This window comes from Passer montanus, unplaced genomic scaffold, assembly GCF_014805655.1.
Source record: "Passer montanus isolate IOZ18808 unplaced genomic scaffold, ASM1480565v1 scaffold223, whole genome shotgun sequence".
Taxonomy (NCBI): domain Eukaryota; kingdom Metazoa; phylum Chordata; class Aves; order Passeriformes; family Passeridae; genus Passer; species Passer montanus.
The window spans coordinates 59,333-76,087 of record NW_024366849.1 but is presented as its reverse complement, the minus strand read 5'-3'; the positions used below and the strand labels follow the sequence as shown (position 1 = coordinate 76,087).

Here is a 16,755-nt window from a genome sequence, read left to right as displayed (position 1 = left end):
CGCAGCCGGGGCGGCCGTGGGACTGCGCATGCGCGCCGCGCCCCCACCACGGTGGCAGCGCCGCTCGCGCGCGCACTGCTCCCGCCCCTTGAGTGGCACCCCCGACAGCCAATGGCGCGGCGCGTCGGGCTGTGATTGGCAGACACGTGGGCGGGGCGCAGGCGGCCCGGCCCCGCCCCTCCCGGCGCGGTCCCCTCACGGCGGCGGCTCCATTTTCTCGCGCTCCCGCGGCCCCCGCGTAGCGCCCGGTTCCGCTCAGCCCCGGCCGAGAGACCCCCGAGACACCGCGCGCCGCCATGAATGAGGAGTACGACGTGATCGTGCTGGGCACCGGCCTCACGGTGAGGAGCAGCCGCCGCCCCGCTCGCGCCTCGGGCCTGCTGCGGGCGGCCGCCGCCCTGCCCCGCCCCGCCGCCCCCCCTCCGCCATCCCCCGGCTCCTGCGGCTGACCCCCTTCCCCATCTCTCACCCAGCCCGGCGCCGCTGTCCTTTGCCCGTGTATCATCTGATCCTCCCCTCCGGGCTGTGTTTGAGCCCCCCCGCCTCGGGCGCTCGGGTCTCTATCCCCTCCCCCAGGCTGTGCGGTCCCCTCCCCAGGCTCTCACCTGATTCTCACCCCACTCGCCCCATTCAGGTTGCTTTCTTCACCTGTCACCTGTCCATCGTACCCCCCCTGGCTCTGTCTGGGTGCTTCCCCCCGTCCCCCTCCCCATTATTACCGGGGGTCTGGTGTATGTGACCCCCTGCAGGACCCCCTGGGTGCTCTCCCTCATCATTAATTACCACAGCACCCCCTCGGCTTCATTCCCACCCCCACCCTGGCTCCTTTCCCATTCATCTCCCTCCGCCCCTCAGCATTACCCCGGGGTTCGGTATGTGTGACCCCCCCACCCCCGGGGGACCCCTGGCTCATTTCCCCATCATTAATTCCCGCTGCACCCCGCAGCTCCAGCCCCATCCCCGCCCGGGATCCTTCTCCCCATCCCTAACTGGACCCCCGGGTGGGGTTTTTATATGATTTTTGTGTATATTTTACAACAGCTCCCCGCGTTTGGATAAACCCCCGTGGCCGCTCCCCGCCGTTCCCAGGGGGCCCCAGGAAATGCGGTTGTTTTGCGGAGGGAGGGCGTGGGGAGACTCGGACAATAAAACGCCGACGGGCATTTATTGCCTTTTATTTATTTTTTAAATTACTACCTTATTTTTTTCCGTTCACACATCCCTTCCCCCGCTCCCCCACAGACCCAGCGTGGCTGCAGGTCCGTGCAGGGTGGAGGCAGCCGTGGTGATCCCCCCCCTCTCCATCCCCATCCCCGCTCCGCCTTTGCAGCCTTCGGCTCCATCCAGCCCTGACTGCAGCAGGAGGGGGATGGGAGGCTGGCGAGCCTGTCAAATTTCCCTTATTCCCCCCTCCAAAAAAAAAACCCCAACCCTTTCCTGCGATGTGGCTGCATCCCGGTGATCCCTAAGGAGAGCTGACAGCTGCTGGGGGTGCGGCGGAGGGAGGGAGACGAGCCGCGGTGGGGCTTTGTCCTATTGTGGAGGATGCAGCCGCGCTGCAGGCAGCCCTGGGGGAAAAAACATGGCAGTGCCGCTGCCCCCGAGGTTTGCGGGAGGATTTCTCCCGGTTCCTGCATCCCTGGGGGCCGGGAGATGCCACGGGAGGGCGGATTGCAGGTTACAAACGCGAGGCATTGTTTGGAGAAGGGGGGAAGAAAATCCAACATGGTGGAGAGGTTTTCCTCCTTGTGCAGCTGGCCTTTCCTGCTTTTGTTCCCTCCTCTCGGTGGGGAAAGGTGGCTGGACAAAGGTTTCTCTTTGGGGTTGGCCCGAGAGGGATTTCCCCCACTTTCCCTGGGGATGGGGATTAAATTGAAATCCACGGATTTCCCCCCGTGGTTTGGGTGCTGTGATTGGTGGGGTGCTGACACAGGGCCCCAGCTGGATTGTCATCCCCCTCTTTTGGGTTTGGGGAGAAGGGTAACACACCTGGAATGTGGCACAAAGGAAATGTGGCAGGTGTGGGAGCGTCTGCTCGGGGGACACCCAACTTTCCCCATTGCTTTCATTCCTTTCAAGCTCTTCCTTTGAGGTGGAGGAATGGCTTAGCAGGAAAAAGCTTCTTCCCTTTGATAGGGAAAGCTGGAGTCTGTCCTGAAGCCTGTCCCTGGCTCAGCAAAGCAGGGAAAGGGACTTTTGGGGAGGTGAAATATAATGAGCTTGTAGTGGAGGGGCCTCCAATAGATCGGAGCTCCATTAAAATGTTAATTTATGCTTTAGTGTGAGCGGGGTATCAAGTTGGTGAACGCAGGGCTTAATCTCAAACTGACAAATGCCAGTGTAAATTTGACAAAAGGCCTCTTGTGAAATCACTTTTAAGACAAGCTCCTGCTAATGAGCAGCGGTTGAGTTAAAAGGAATAAATTAGGGCCGTGTTTTAAGGTGTGCTGACCAAACTCCAGAGCCTGGGAATATGCAGGAGCTCGTATTTTGCTTCTGGTGTGCTGGCTGTGCCTCTGAAATACCAATTAGGACGGACTTCGTCTTGTCTTGAGCAGCTCATGTGGAAAGGAATGGAAACCAGAGGTGCTGGTGCAGCCATCCTGGAATTCCTGGTGTTGGCTCAGCCATTGTGGCTGAGTAGAGCTGGATCAGCTGGGCTGAAGGACTCTCCTGCTCTCAGGTGAAGCTTGAAGGTTGCTCCTCCAGCTTTGGTACCAGTGGAAAAGGAGCCTGGTACCTGTGGTACGTGAGGAGAAGGAGCTGGAAACACATCCAGTTGTTCCTTTCCTTTTCCAAAGGAGCTGTCCCTGAGGTTCTGGTGGTGTTTGCAACCACCCTTTCCTTCAGGCTGGGCTGGATGCCACTGCTGGAGCCCCTCAGGCCCCTGTTGTAGCTCTGAGGTTGTGTCTCTGCTGCTGATCTGAAGGGGTTTTTTTCTTTTTCCAAAGGGAAAGTTCAGTTGTTGGTTTAAAGAGGAAGAATGAGCTGTTGGAGGCTTTGTAAAGAGCACAAATGCATCCATTGTAGTGGTCGTTCTGGCTGGGTCCGTGGGGCCAGTGAGTGCACGTGTAAATTCCACTGGGATGGATCTGGAAGTGCAACATGAACATTTCAGGTGTTAATCTCTTCCTCAGCACTCATGAAGGACTGAAGGCAGCTTGAGGACCGGGATTACTGGCACTCAAACTATTTCAGCTTTTCCCTTCTGTGTGCTAATCAGAGACCCCATTGCAGTGTGTCTTAGCCCTGTGGGGAAAAATAAATCCTGAATTGCTGCTGATACAATCCCTCAGATTTCCACCAGCTGTAGTGGGCTCCGTGGCTCCTGCACGGATCAGTGTGCGGTGCCAGACCCACCAGGGGCTGCATGAGAGCTGGTAGATCTTCCAGCTGCCTCATTCCTGGTGGGAATGGCTTCTCCAGGGTGCAGGAGCTTTAATAGCTTTAAGTGCCTTGTCTTAGGCTTTCCGTGTGCGTGGTGTGTGGCAGATTAGGGATCATCTTCCTGCAGCCCTACTGCACAGACTCGTTTTTAATCTGTGCAGTGGTCACAGGCTGGAGAGCTCCTCGTGGCTGGATTTCCACCCCTCTCTTTTCAGTGCACCGGAATTTCCCAGCTCTCTGTAATTTCCACCTCTCTGCTGTGGGAGTGGCTCGGTACTTCCTCGCTGGGTTATTTCAGAGTGGGATGTTGTGCCTGGTGACAGGCTCTGTTATCTGCCTTCCCTGCTTCTCTAAAGTTATTTTCCATAAATTTTGGGGATAATTGAAGCCTCCAGTTGAGCCCCAGTAGGTGAATGCTCTCTGTTCCTGCTGAGGTTTCACTTTTTGCAGGCTGAGCTAAGCTTCTTACCTGCCAGCTGCCTCCCCATGTTAAAGCTACTCAAATGCATCCCAAAGATACAGATTCACTTTCTGTAGGAGCAGAGGAGCCAAAGTCACTGATTCAGGATATATTTAACCATGGCCTCATGGGCTGAAGAGCCTCAGAGTGACTGTGAGGACCATGTGGGAGCTTTGCTGCAGGGGACACACAACTTGCCCAGTTGTTTTCATTCCTTTCAAGCTCTTCCTTTGAAGTGGAGGATGGCTTAGGAGGAAAAAGCTTCTTCCCTTTGATAGGGAAAGCTGGAGTCTGTCCTTTGCATGTAGCAGAGGGCATCATTGCAGTGCAGTGAGGAGTTGCTTTGGCAGTTGCAGGATGAGCAGAGCTTTGGGTCAGGCAGTGAGGGGTGGAATTGCCTGTGCACTGCTCCAGGTGACCCTGCCTGGGTTGGAGCAAGGATCTCCAGATCTTCCAAGCCCAGCACTGTGTGACCCTCTGGCCACAGCAAGCCCTGCCTTTCAAAGAAAGAGCCTGGCGGTGCCAGAGCCCGTTCCCTCCGCCGGAGGGATTTTGCTCAGTGCTCAGTGCCCAATCCTCCCCTCGGCGCCGTTACAGGAGCGCCGCTGGCTCGACTTCCCACCGGGCTGTCTGAGCCTTTCTGAACTGCTGCCCTACTTGGAGAAAATCCACGGACACCTCCTTGCTTCCCTCCATTCCTCAAGGCCTCTGCACGCACAAGGTCTGGTCGTGACCAGCTCCTGCGCTCCAGAGAGGAGCTGGTGGCCTTGAGCAAGCATGGAAGCACCAATACCTCCAAGTTACTCCTTATTTTTATTTCCATGGACTCCCAGTGGATGTGCTGTCCTGAAGATAGGCTGGTTTCTCCCTGCTTGCCTGGCCATTTGCAGCAAGGTGCTCAGATGTTCATTCAGCAGCACAGTGAGCTCCTGGGAGCTCGGAACCTGAACTGGCTGAGGCAGAGCATTGTAGTAGCAGCGTGCCTGCAATTTGCATGGATTCTGTCGGATCTGGATACCCGGAGCTCTCCCTGCAGTGTCCTGCTGCTGCTGTCAGCAGCTGCTCCCTGTTCCTGTTTGGTGGTGGCGACGTTTATAAAACAGCAAGAAATGCACAGATTTGAACTGTGACGCTTCCCCTTTTTATTTGCACTCTAAACTCTCCCCAGCCCTGCCCTTATCAGCACAGGCCGTTTGTTTTCCTCGCTCCCTGACCCAGATGACAGCGTCACACATCAAGCGGTTCCTGGTCCCGCAGCCAGCACGGCATCCAGAGGAATTGCTGAGCTGGGAGCATAAATCCATTGTGCAGCCCGGGTGCTTGGTGGCCCTCACGGCTGCAGGGGGAAGTGGCCTCAAAGGGCTGTGCAGGATTTCAGTGTTCAGTGAGCCCGGGGTTAAACAGCAGTGAAACAGCTCCACCTCAGTCCCACAGGTGTTCAGTGCGTGTGAAAGAAGAGTGGAGAGGCACTTAAGGCCTCTTGTGTCTTTGCTGGTGCCCAAATTCACTGCAAGGGCTGCTGGTAATTTGGATTACCAGTATCCCTTGGAGTGAAGAAGGGATACACACTCCCTCTTCTGGGAAGACAGAGCAAGGAATGCTTTGAGGTTAAGTGGGTGACTGAAATCAGCTGACATCCAGACCACTGGATGTGGCTTGTGCAGCTTTTACTGGAGCTCCTTTTGGTGCTTACTTAGTTGTGAAATCCTTTATTGGCTTCCTTGTGGCTCAGCTCCAGCGTGGACACTTGCAGTCCTGTGCCACCATCTGGCAGAGCTGGTGAGGCAGGGTTTTGGGAGATGTTCCAGGGGGATAAATCACAGGGCAGAGCAAGGAGTCCAGCCACAGAGCTCTGTGAGTGTAACTGCTTGGGGATGAGGCCCTTGGTGTGACAGTCCTGCCTTGGGTGTGGTTAACCATTAACGCTGTAGACACTTTTACTCCTGTGGTTACTCAGCGTTGTAGGCCTTGAGTAATGGTTTCACATGGAGTTTGGTGCAGCTGTACCTGCTGGGAGGATCTCTGCTTGCTCCAGCCTGTGGGGGAAAAAGGAGGGACCTTGTAGGATCCTTGGAAGGATGGTAGAGTGGAAGGAGCAGCTGATGGGTCATGGAGAGCTTTTGTGGCGAGCACTGTGGCTCAGTACTCACAGTCCACGTGGTGATCATGAAGCCTTGTGGGCACCGTGCTGGAAATCTTCCATGACTTCAGGGATTGAATTCAGAGCGTCCTTGCTGTGCGTGAGGCAGCTCCAGCTTTGCTCCTCAGATCCTTGGCTGGATTTTGTGACACCCTGGTGGGTGACAGACTGGCCAGCAGTGCCCAGCAGAGAAGGTTTTTCCATTGCCACCTGGAAGCACCAGCACAGCAACTCCTCAGCCAGCGATCCCTGCCAGCCACCCCTGCACCTGCAGATGTCTGACCTTAGAACAAAACAACCCCTGAGAGCTGCTGTGGCTGGGAAGTTGATGTTACAGCTTCCTTTGCAGCGAGGATTGACTGGAGTCAGGATTTACACAAGCAATCCACAGTGGGAAACTCCTGGTGTTTGTGGTTTTCCTGCTGACAGCTGCACTGGTCAGTCTGGAGCTGGAAATGAACCTCCTGCGCTCCACGGGAGGGGGAAGCGGCCCAGGAGGAGAGTCCTGCCTGAGGTGTTGTGCAGTAAACAGGAAGGATCTCCTGGAGACACAGAGCCCTGCAGGAGGGCCAGCCTGCCTGCAGGAATCCTGTCACATGTGCAGTGGTGGCATCTCCCAGCAGCTGGATGAGGGTTTCAAACTGAGTGAAAGCTTTGGTTTGGGTGGAGAGGACCTTACAAACCATCCTGCCACGACTGGGACACCTTTTCCTGGAGCAGGTTGCTCCAAACCCCCTCCAAGAAGCCTCACCCATCACACGAGATGTGGCAGGACCTACCAGAGAGCTCGTGGTGATGAATGGGAGCTCAGCTGCAGCCAGAACTCTGCTGCTGGGCGGAGCTGAGGCAGAGCAAGCTCAGTAAAACCTCCCAGATAAGCTGTGCTGAGCACACAAACATTGCAGGTTTTGTTAAGCTCTGTGGCTGGGGAATGGCAGTGCTGGTGCAGAGTCCTGTTTTAACGGGGATTTAGTTGTGCAAGGCCTGAGCTGGTTCTGCAGCCCGTGTGTGCTCTGTGTGGAGCTGCAGTCACACACAGCTGATCTGCTGCTCCTCAGTGGGCACAGAGCAAGCAGAGCAAAGCTGGGCTGATAAAGCACACAAATGCCTTCATTTATTCTTCATGCTGCTCTCTGAGAGAGGCTGTTCATTATCCTGAGTGTCCCAGTGTGGCAGATATTAATAATTGAAGCTCTGAGGAGACTGATTGAAGTCCAGGTAAGATTTCATTCTCCTGCTGCCACTCTGTGCACATCCTTAAACTGATAGCTGGTGCCTTAGAGGACAGATTTTCCTTTGGCTCCAGTGCATGGAATTCCCAAGAAATTCCTCTGGGAAGCCCTGATAGGTGGTGGTTGTGCAGGGATCCAACCTACACACAGTCTGTAACCCTTTGCTTGGCTTGCCCAGAGCAGACAATAAATTTATTAACAGGTTAATCTGCCATCCCTGAATTCTGGGATGAAGCAGCTGCTGTGCTTGTTTGCTGTGCAGCTGCAGTGGAGCTGTCTGAACATGCTCTGAGGAAAAACAGGAAGGAGGAGGCTCCAGTGCAGCTGACCTGTCCCTTGCATCCTTTCCTTGCTGCAGGAATGCATCCTCTCTGGGATTATGTCAGTGAATGGAAAGAAAGTCCTTCACATGGATCGGAACTCTTACTATGGAGGGGAAAGTGCTTCCATTACACCCCTGGAAGATGTAAGTGTGGGGAGACACCCGTCCTGGTGTCCAGAAAGGGGATTTATTCCCACTTAGCCTTGGGCTGGCTTCCAGTGAACGACTCTGAGGGTTTCCTTTGAGTAAGGAAGTTTTATGGCATTTCCTCAGCAGGTAACAGTGGGGAAGAGGCCAGTGTGGGGTGTTTGGAGTTGGTGGGTTGTGCTTGTTTGCTGTAATTCCCAATTGGAATCTGAGCAAATCCGAGCACGGAGCATTCCAGAGCTGTTACAGCTGGGTGTTGAAACTCTTCAGCTAAATTGTAAATTGGACTAAGAAATGCCATATTAAACAGTTGATCAGCTCCATGAATTCCCAAAGCCTGGATGAGCAGAATTACACTGCCTGCTTCTTACTGTAACAACTCACTGGATGTGTTTGTGTGTTCCACACTCAAATTGGAGCTGAAACTGCAGCCAGAAGCTGGCTCTGAAGAGCTTGTGTTCAGCCTGGAGCTGTGGGCGTGGAAAGTGTGTCCATGTGTGGGAGAAATGACACCCAGACAGATTTCCTGGCCTATAATAAGTTCTGTATTCTCTCTCCAAAGCTCTACAAAAGGTTTAATCTCCCGGGAACTCCCCCAGAATCTATGGGGCGGGGAAGAGACTGGAACGTGGACCTCATTCCAAAATTCCTCATGGCTAATGGTGAGTGGTCTGAGCTCCCAGGTGTTCCTTGGGCTGCTGCTGGTGCTGGAATAGCACAGGCACTGCCATTCCTTGTAATCCCATCCTTGATGCAGTACTGGGCTGGTCCTGAGCAAACCCCTGCCAGTGCAGGGCCAGCTCCCTCTGAGCTGGCTCTGAAGAGCTTGTGTTCAGCCTGGAGCTGTGGGCGTGGAAAGTGTGTCCATGTGTGGGAGAAATGACACCCAGACAGATTTCCTGGCCTATAATAAGTTCTGTATTCTCTCTCCAAAGCTCTACAAAAGGTTTAATCTCCCGGGAACTCCCCCAGAATCTATGGGGCGGGGAAGAGACTGGAACGTGGACCTCATTCCAAAATTCCTCATGGCTAATGGTGAGTGGTCTGAGCTCCCAGGTGTTCCTTGGGCTGCTGCTGGTGCTGGAATAGCACAGGCACTGTCATTCCTTGTAATCCCATCCTTGAATCCATGTGCTGCAGTACTGGGCTGGTCCTGAGCAAACCCCTGCCAGTGCAGGGCCAGCTCCCTCTGCCTAAACCCAGCTCCTGCTGCTGGAATTCATCCTGGAGCACCAGGGCCTGGAGGGATGGATGGATGATGGATGGATGAGGGATGGATGGATGGATGGATGGATGGATGGATGATGGATGGATGGATGGATGGATGGATGGATGGATGGATGATGGATTGGGCAGTGCCTGGCTCAGGGCTGCTGCAGTGGAACAAGTGATCGATCCCAGCCAAGGCTTGGGTGCTTTAGTCCCAGCCTATCTTCAGCCTGCAGGGGGAATTGAGCAGGGTTTGGGTTTGTTGCCTCGGGAGCTGTGGCAGTGTTTGACTGTGCCAAACCCCCTGCAGGTCAGTTGGTGAAGATGCTGCTCTACACAGAAGTCACTCGTTACTTGGACTTCAAGGTGATCGAGGGCAGCTTCGTCTACAAGGGAGGAAAGATCTACAAAGTTCCTTCCACTGAGGCAGAAGCTTTGGCCTCCAGTGAGTAGCTGCACCTTTTCTGTTCCCTCTGAATCCCCTAAACAGAGGCACACCCATCCCTTGGGATATTCTTGATGCTCCTCATGTGTTAAGGAACATCCTCAGGGTTCTCCTGCACCTCTTTGACTTTGAACACCCCTTGCAGTGTGAGCCTTGGGTTTGCTGAGCCCTGTTTTCTTGGAGCCTCCAAGCTGCCTGTTCAGTGGGATTCTGCTGAGAACCTGGCAGTGTTTTCCTTCCTCAGGAGGTTCCACAGCTCTGCCATAAATATTTGATGTCATATCCTTGCTGGGATTGTGTGTGTGAAGAACATTGCAGGCAAATTGGAATGACTAATTGCAACGTGTGGCACCTCAGACCTTAATTGTTGCCCTCTTAGGTTTCACTCCTCAAATAAAGCTAATAACAGTGTGGTGAAGAAATCCATTAGGATCTGGAGGGCATTCCATGAGCTCCAGACGTGGGATGTGTTCAGCAGCACCTCTGAAAAATCTTCTGATAAAGTGACTCCTTCAGTTAAGGCCCCCAGTCTGTAGGTCTGAGCCTTCCTCATGTTTGCTGAAGGAATCAGCTGAAGGAATCGGGAATCCCTTCTGTCTGGCCATGTCTCCTTGTGGTTTCCAAGACACTCATCCAGGAGTGGAGGTGCTGCCTCTGCCCTGTTTTCAGTCTTGCTTCTGTAATTTGTGGAGAATTCAAGTGCAGAAATGGTGCCTTGTCCAGCCTCATGTTTGGGGTTTGAGGGGCAGGACAAAGGGCAATGGCCTTAGGCTGAAGGAGGGCAGGGTTACACAGGATCTTGGGAAGGAATTCCTGGCTGGGACAGTGGGGAGGAGCTGGAATGGAATTCCCAGAGCAGCTGTGGCTGCCCCTGGATCCCTGGCAGTGCCCAAGGCCAGGCTGGACAGGGCTTGGAGCAACCTGGGACAGTGGAGGTGTCCCTGCCATCGGGGTGGAACTAAGGACATTTAAGGTCCCTTCCAACCCAAACCATTCCTGTTTTGAACACTCAGGGGTTCTCTCAGGGTTCTCCTGCACCTCTTTGACTTTGAACACCCCTTGCAGTGTGAGCCTTGGGTTTGCTGAGCCCTGTTTTCTTGGAGCCTCCAAGCTGCCTGTTCAGTGGGATTCTGCTGAGAGCCTGGCAGGAGGTTCCACTGGGGCTCGTGCTCCCAGCTCTGCCATAAATATTTGATGTCATATCCTTGCTGGGATTGTGTGTGTGAAGAACATTGCAGGCAAATTGGAATGACTAATTGCAACGTGTGGCACCTCAGACCTTAATTGTTGCCCTCTTAGGTTTCACTCCTCAAATAAAGCTAATAACAGTGTGGTGAAGAAATCCATTAGGATCTGGAGGGCATTCCATGAGCTCCAGACGTGGGATGTGTTCAGCAGCACCTCTGAAAAATCTTCTGATAAAGTGACTCCTTCAGTTAAGGCCCCCAGTCTGTAGGTCTGAGCCTTCCTCATGGCAGATATTCCTGTTTGCTGAAGGAATCGGGAATCCCTTCTGTCTGGCCATGTCTCCTTGTGGTTTCCAAGACACTCATCCAGGAGTGGAGGTGCTGCCTCTGCCCTGTTTTCAGTCTTGCTTCTGTAATTTGTGGAGAATTCAAGTGCAGAAATGGTGCCTTGTCCAGCCTCATGTTTGGGGTTTGAGGGGCAGGACAAAGGGCAATGGCCTTAGGCTGAAGGAGGGCAGGGTTACACAGGATCTTGGGAAGGAATTCCTGGCTGGGACAGTGGGGAGGAGCTGGAATGGAATTCCCAGAGCAGCTGTGGCTGCCCCTGGATCCCTGGCAGTGCCCAAGGCCAGGCTGGACAGGGCTTGGAGCAACCTGGGACAGTGGAGGTGTCCCTGCCATAGGCGTGGAACTAAGGACTTTAAGGTCCCTTCCAACCCAAACCATTCCTTGTTTGAACACTCAGGGGTTCTCACCCACTGCTGGTAATGGAAAAGCCACAAAAGTCACTGAGGATATGAGTTCTCACCCCTGGTTCTGAATTCTCACAGCCCCTGGCTCTGAATTCTCACAAACCCCAGTTCTGAAATATCACAAACCCCAGTTCTGAGTTCTCAGCCCCTGGCTCTGAATTCTCACAAACCCCAGTTCTGAATTCTCACAAACCCCTGGTTCTGAATTCTCAGCCCCTGGCTCTGACTTCTCCCCCCCTGGTTTTAGGTTTGATGGGTTTGTTCGAGAAGCGCCGCTTCAGGAAGTTCCTGGTGTACGTGGCCAACTTTGACGAGAACGACCCGCGGACCTTCGAGGGCGTGGATCCCAAGAAAACCACCATGAGGGACGTGTACAAGAAGTTTGACCTGGGCCAAGATGTCATTGACTTCACAGGCCATGCCCTCGCTCTCTACAGGACTGATGAGTAAGTGGGGGCGGGGAGCTGCTCTCCCAAATCCCAGGATTTGGGGTTGGGATGGGATTGGTTATTTTAAACCTGGAGGGTTCCTTAAAGGGAACTCTCAGGGAAGCACTGCCAGCAGCAGCTGGAGGGTGGGGAAGGAATCATCATGGCAAGTCAGTGTTTTGCTGTGTGGGTGTATTCTGCTGGAAGTGCTGCTTTGGGAAGCATCCCAAGTGGTGTTCCTGTCCTTCCCAGCTATCTAGACCAACCCTGCCAAGAAACAATCAACAGGATTAAGCTGTACAGCGAGTCCCTGGCTCGGTACGGGAAGAGCCCCTACCTGTACCCCCTCTATGGCCTTGGAGAGCTGCCCCAGGGCTTTGCAAGGTGAGCACTTGGCTTTCACTCCGGGTTCCCTCCTGTGGGGTTGGAGTCACTGCTTGAGCTTCCACAGTGTGGTCCTTAATGGTTCTTTGACTTAATTAAGAGGTGGTTCCTCCTCGTGAGATTATTTCTTTGGGGGCTTGCTCACCTCTGGGTTTGCTCAGCGATGCTCTTGGCAGAGTGTTTATCCCTTGTGTTTAAGCAGAGGATTTGAGGAGGTTTAAGTCTGAGGAGGGTTTATCCAAGAGGAGCAGACCTGGGGGCTGCAAGGGCTGTTCAAGTGGAGGTGCTGAAGGGATTTTGCTGTTGCAGGCTCAGTGCAATCTATGGAGGCACCTACATGCTCAACAAGCCCATCGAGGAGATCGTCATAGAGAACGGCAAAGTGGTCGGGGTCAAGTCTGAGGGGGAGGTACGGACCCTTCCCTGCCCCCTCCCCACATCTGCCCCTCAGAGCTCACACCTCTGGGGTGTGATCACAACAAACACAGAGAAAACCCTTTTTTAAGCCCAAGGGCCAAACGTGCTGGGCTGGGGCTGTTGAAGGCACAATGTCCTTGCTTGCTGAAGGCACAGTGTCCTGATGGCGAGTCCCCAGCATCCCTGCTCCAGGAGCTGGGGTGAAGTCTGCATGGGCTGGCAGTGAATAATTGAGGCAGGGAGCTGCTCCTTGTGTCCAGCTCAGAGCCAGCTCTGCCCTCTGACAGCTGGCACGTGCCCTTCCTGCAGCTCCTCCACCACCTGGCTGGATGGAACTGGGAATGCTGCCAGCTTGGGAGCTCTGAGGGTGCTCCTGATTGGAGTGGGCACTGATGGCACAGTCGAGCACTTGCTGGTGGGATAACGTGTCCCTTGGGGTGGGAATGACGTGTCCTGGCCGGGAACAGAGGTGACAATCCATGCTAGAGACCAAGGTCTGTGCAGCCTGCAGATTGATCAAGCAGTAAATTATTACTGGAGAAGCCATTTCTGATGTGACTGGGTGCTGTTCCCACGTTGCTGCTCAGGTGGCTCGCTGCAAACAGCTCATCTGCGACCCCAGCTACGTGTCAGACCGCGTGACAAAGGTGGGCCAGGTGATCCGGGTCATCTGCATCCTGAGCCACCCCATCAAGAACACAAACGATGCCAACTCGTGCCAGATCATCATTCCACAGAACCAGGTCAACCGGAAATCAGGTGTGTGCAGGGGTGAGGCAGGGCCTGCTCCAGCCTGTCTGCAGGGCAGCTCGGGACACGGGGACACGGACACCTCGTGCCCTGCTCCGGGGCTGGCAGGGCCCAGTGCAGCTCCCAGCAGTCAGGGGAGCTGGGAGGAGCCTGAGGGGAAAACCTGGTGAGGAACCTGCGGCAGGAAGTGCCCCAGACTGGGGGAGGTGGGGGAGGGCCGGGGGAGGAGCTGCCCGTCAGGAACAGAGCACTGGGAGTCCCACGGGATTCTGGGAGCCATCATGGGAAACTGGATTTTGGGGATCTGGCTGCTCAACCAGGAGATGAGAGCATGGAGGGCAAGGGTGGGACTCACTGCAGGTTCCCTAAATGAGGCAGGGGATGCCAAGTGTCAGGGCAGCAGGGAGAGATGTGGAGAGGGTTTTGGGATAGGGCTGAGGAGGTTTGGGATGAGGCCGAGGAGGTTTTGGGATGAGGCTGGAGAAGGTTTTGGGATGAGGCTGGAGGAGGTTTGGGATAGGGCTGAGGAGGTTTGGGATGGAGCTGAGGATGTTTTTGGGCTGGGGCTGAGGAGGTTTTGGAATAGGGCTGGAGGTTTTGGGATGAGGCTGAGGAGGTTTGGCATGAGGCTGAGGAGGTTTTAGGATGAGGCTGGGGAAGGTTTGGGCTGGAGCTGAGGAGGTTTGGGATGAGGTTGGAGAGGGTTTTGGGATGAGGGAAACTGGATTTTGGGGATCTGGCTGCTCAACCAGGAGATGAGAGCATGGAGGGCAAGGGTGGGACTCACTGCAGGTTCCCTAAATGAGGCAGGGGATGCCAAGTGTCAGGGCAGCAGGGAGAGATGTGGAGAGGGTTTTGGGATAGGGCTGAGGAGGTTTGGGATGAGGCCGAGGAGGTTTTGGGATGAGGCTGGAGAAGGTTTTGGGATGAGGCTGAGGAGGTTTGTGGGATGAGGCTGGAGGAAGTTTTGGGATGAGGCTGAGGAGTTTTTGGGATGAGGCTGAGGAGGTTTGGGGTGGGGCTGAGGAGGTTTTGGGCTGGAGCTGAGGATGTTTGGGCTACAGCTGAGGATGTTTGGGCTGCAGCTGAGGAGGTTTGGGCTGGAGCTGAGGAGGTTTGGGATGGAGCTGAGGAGGTTTTGGGCTGGAGCTGAGGATGTTTGGGCTGGGGCTGAGGAGGTTTTGGGCTGGAGCTGAGGAGGTTTGGGCTGCAGCTGCTGGAGAAGGTTTTGGGATGAGGCTGGAGGAGGTTTGGGATAGGGCTGAGGAGGTTTGGGATGAGGCTGAGGAGGTTTGGGGTGGGGCTGAGGAGGGCCCGTCAGGAACAGAGCACTGGGAGTCCCACGGGATTCTGGGAGCCATCATGGGAAACTGGATTTTGGGGATCTGGCTGCTCAACCAGGAGATGAGAGCATGGAGGGCAAGGGTGGGACTCACTGCAGGTTCCCTAAATGAGGCAGGGGATGCCAAGTGTCAGGGCAGCAGGGAGAGATGTGGAGAGGGTTTTGGGATAGGGCTGAGGAGGTTTGGGATGAGGCCGAGGAGGTTTTGGGATGAGGCTGGAGAAGGTTTTGGGATGAGGCTGAGGAGGTTTGTGGGATGAGGCTGGAGGAAGTTTTGGGATGAGGCTGAGGAGTTTTTGGGATGAGGCTGAGGAGGTTTGGGGTGGGGCTGAGGAGGTTTTGGGATGAGCCTGAAGGAGGTTTGGGCTGGAGCTGAGGAGGTTTGGGATGGAGCCGAGGAGGTTTGGGATGAGGCTGAGAAGGTTTTGGAATGAGGCTGAGAAGGTTTTTGGGATAGGGCTGGAGGTTTTGGGCTGGGGCTGAGGTGGTTTGCGATAGAGCTGAGGAGGTTTGGGCTGGAGCTGAGGAGGTTTGGGCTGGAGCTGAGGAGGTTTTTGGGATGGAGCCGAGGAGTTTTGGGCTGCAGCTGTTCTGTGCCCCCAGACATCTACGTGTGCATGATCTCCTCCGCTCACAACGTGGCGGCGCAGGGCAAGTACATCGCCATCGCCAGCACCACCGTGGAGACCGCCGAGCCCGAGAAGGAGATCAAGCCAGCCCTGGACCTCCTGGAGCCCATCGAGCAGAAGTGAGTCCCCAGCAGCCCTGTCCCTCTCTGCTGGGACACCGGAGGCTGCTCAGGCTGAGCTTGCTCAGCACCTCGAGCGCTGCCCTGCGTGGAACCTCCTCTGAACCCAAAGCAAACCGAGGCTCTTTGTCCCCTGTCCAGGTTTGTGAGCATCAGTGACCTGTTTGCACCGACCGACCCGGGCACCGAGAGCCAGGTGAGTGAGTGAGGGCCGGGCTGGGCTGGGCTGGAGGGGACAGGCTCAGCTCGGGGCTCCAACGCTGCTTCTGCTCCCAGATCTTCATCTCGCGCACCTACGACGCCACCACCCACTTCGAGACGACGTGCGACGACATCAAGGATATTTACAAGAGGATGATGGGATCAGAGTTCGACTTCGAGGAGATGAAACGCAAGAAGAACGACATCTACGGGGAGGAGGAGCAGCAGTAATGAGAGTCTCTAATTAGGAGAAGTTTAAATCGGCTAATATGAATATATAAGGAACTTAATGAACACTGTACGAAATTCAATATTGTAAGGCCTGCTTTTGTAATCCCATCTCTGAGAGATTGAAGAGTACTGCACTGGTAATGTTCCCTTTTTGGATATCATGTGTTAATTATTTCATTCTAGTAGGGCTGCTGTCCAGAATCTGGCAAATTCCTGACTGATATTCCTGACTAACCTCGTAAGCGAAAGGCAGACTGAACTTACTGTAATTATTATTATTATTATTTTTGCAGACGTAGACGTGGGTGCAGATTTGAAATAACTCATTGACAGCTGTGTCTTACCTTGTCTTTTTAATCATTTGTAAAACATCCTTCACAATCCTGTGCTTCTGGTGAGCTCGTAGATGTGACGCTGATGTCACTCAAACCTGATACAAGGAAAATAGAAACTGAGCACTCCATTATTGTGGACAGCATCCCTAAAAGTCTCTCCCATCAATCTTAACTCTGTGGCAAAGTTGTATCATGGACAAAGCCCACACCTATTGTAGCAGCAAATGTTGGCTTCGTTCTGGGCACAGAACTTAACCTCCACTTAAGCTTCTAAACCCGTTTACATCGGTTGGGACACAGCTGTGCCTCAGGCTCCTTTGTGTTTTAATCTTAATAAAATTGAGAGAACAAATTACAGAGCAGGCAAGATGTGGAAGTATTTTCTGTCCCTGGTGGCCTCTCGGATGGACCAAACGGCGCTGCGGTATCGGCATGACAGAGCCTGTGCTTCTCGTGTCTCCTGAAGGCTCCAAATGATTTCTGTACTGCGAAGTAAAGCCAAAATTCTGGAAACCACTCCTGGCCTCTGGTCTGATTCACTTCAGTTCCGGGAGCAGCAGCTCCAGGCTGAGCTCCTGCAGCACCTCTGCATTTCCTGTCTCCGTGGCTCTTTCCAGGCTGTGCTGCTCCGGCTGCGT

At 54.4% G+C, this 16,755-nt stretch overlaps 1 protein-coding gene across 2 annotated transcripts; it reads left to right on the top strand.

Annotated features, from left to right (window-relative positions):
- The first annotated feature begins 155 nt into the window (after positions 1–155).
- On the top strand, positions 156–16,633 carry GDI2 (GDP dissociation inhibitor 2). 2 transcript variants are annotated; one of them, XM_039710123.1, is made up of 11 exons: positions 156–341; positions 7,578–7,685; positions 8,251–8,350; positions 9,208–9,342; positions 11,529–11,727; positions 11,962–12,093; positions 12,403–12,502; positions 13,098–13,269; positions 15,206–15,350; positions 15,492–15,546; positions 15,627–16,633. In XM_039710123.1, the coding sequence occupies exons 1-11, from the start codon at positions 297–299 to the stop codon at positions 15,780–15,782; spliced, it is 1,347 nt and encodes a 448-aa protein (XP_039566057.1). In that variant the 5' UTR covers positions 156–296; the 3' UTR covers positions 15,783–16,633. The 2 variants fall into 2 exon arrangements, with proteins under 2 accessions (XP_039566057.1, XP_039566058.1); XM_039710124.1 differs by lacking the exons at positions 156–341; positions 7,578–7,685; positions 8,251–8,350 and adding an exon at positions 8,617–8,723.
- The last annotated feature ends 122 nt before the right edge of the window (positions 16,634–16,755 follow it).

Bases quoted from the DNA above. Each gene is read 5' to 3' on its own strand.
- GDI2 (XM_039710123.1), top strand. From the start codon at position 297: ATGAATGAGGAGTACGACGTGATCGTGCTGGGCACCGGCCTCACG. The intron at 7,686-8,250 runs GTAAGTGTGGGG...CTCTCTCCAAAG, and splicing joins CCATTACACCCCTGGAAGAT to CTCTACAAAAGGTTTAATCT. The intron at 12,094-12,402 runs GTGAGCACTTGG...TTGCTGTTGCAG, and splicing joins CTGCCCCAGGGCTTTGCAAG to GCTCAGTGCAATCTATGGAG.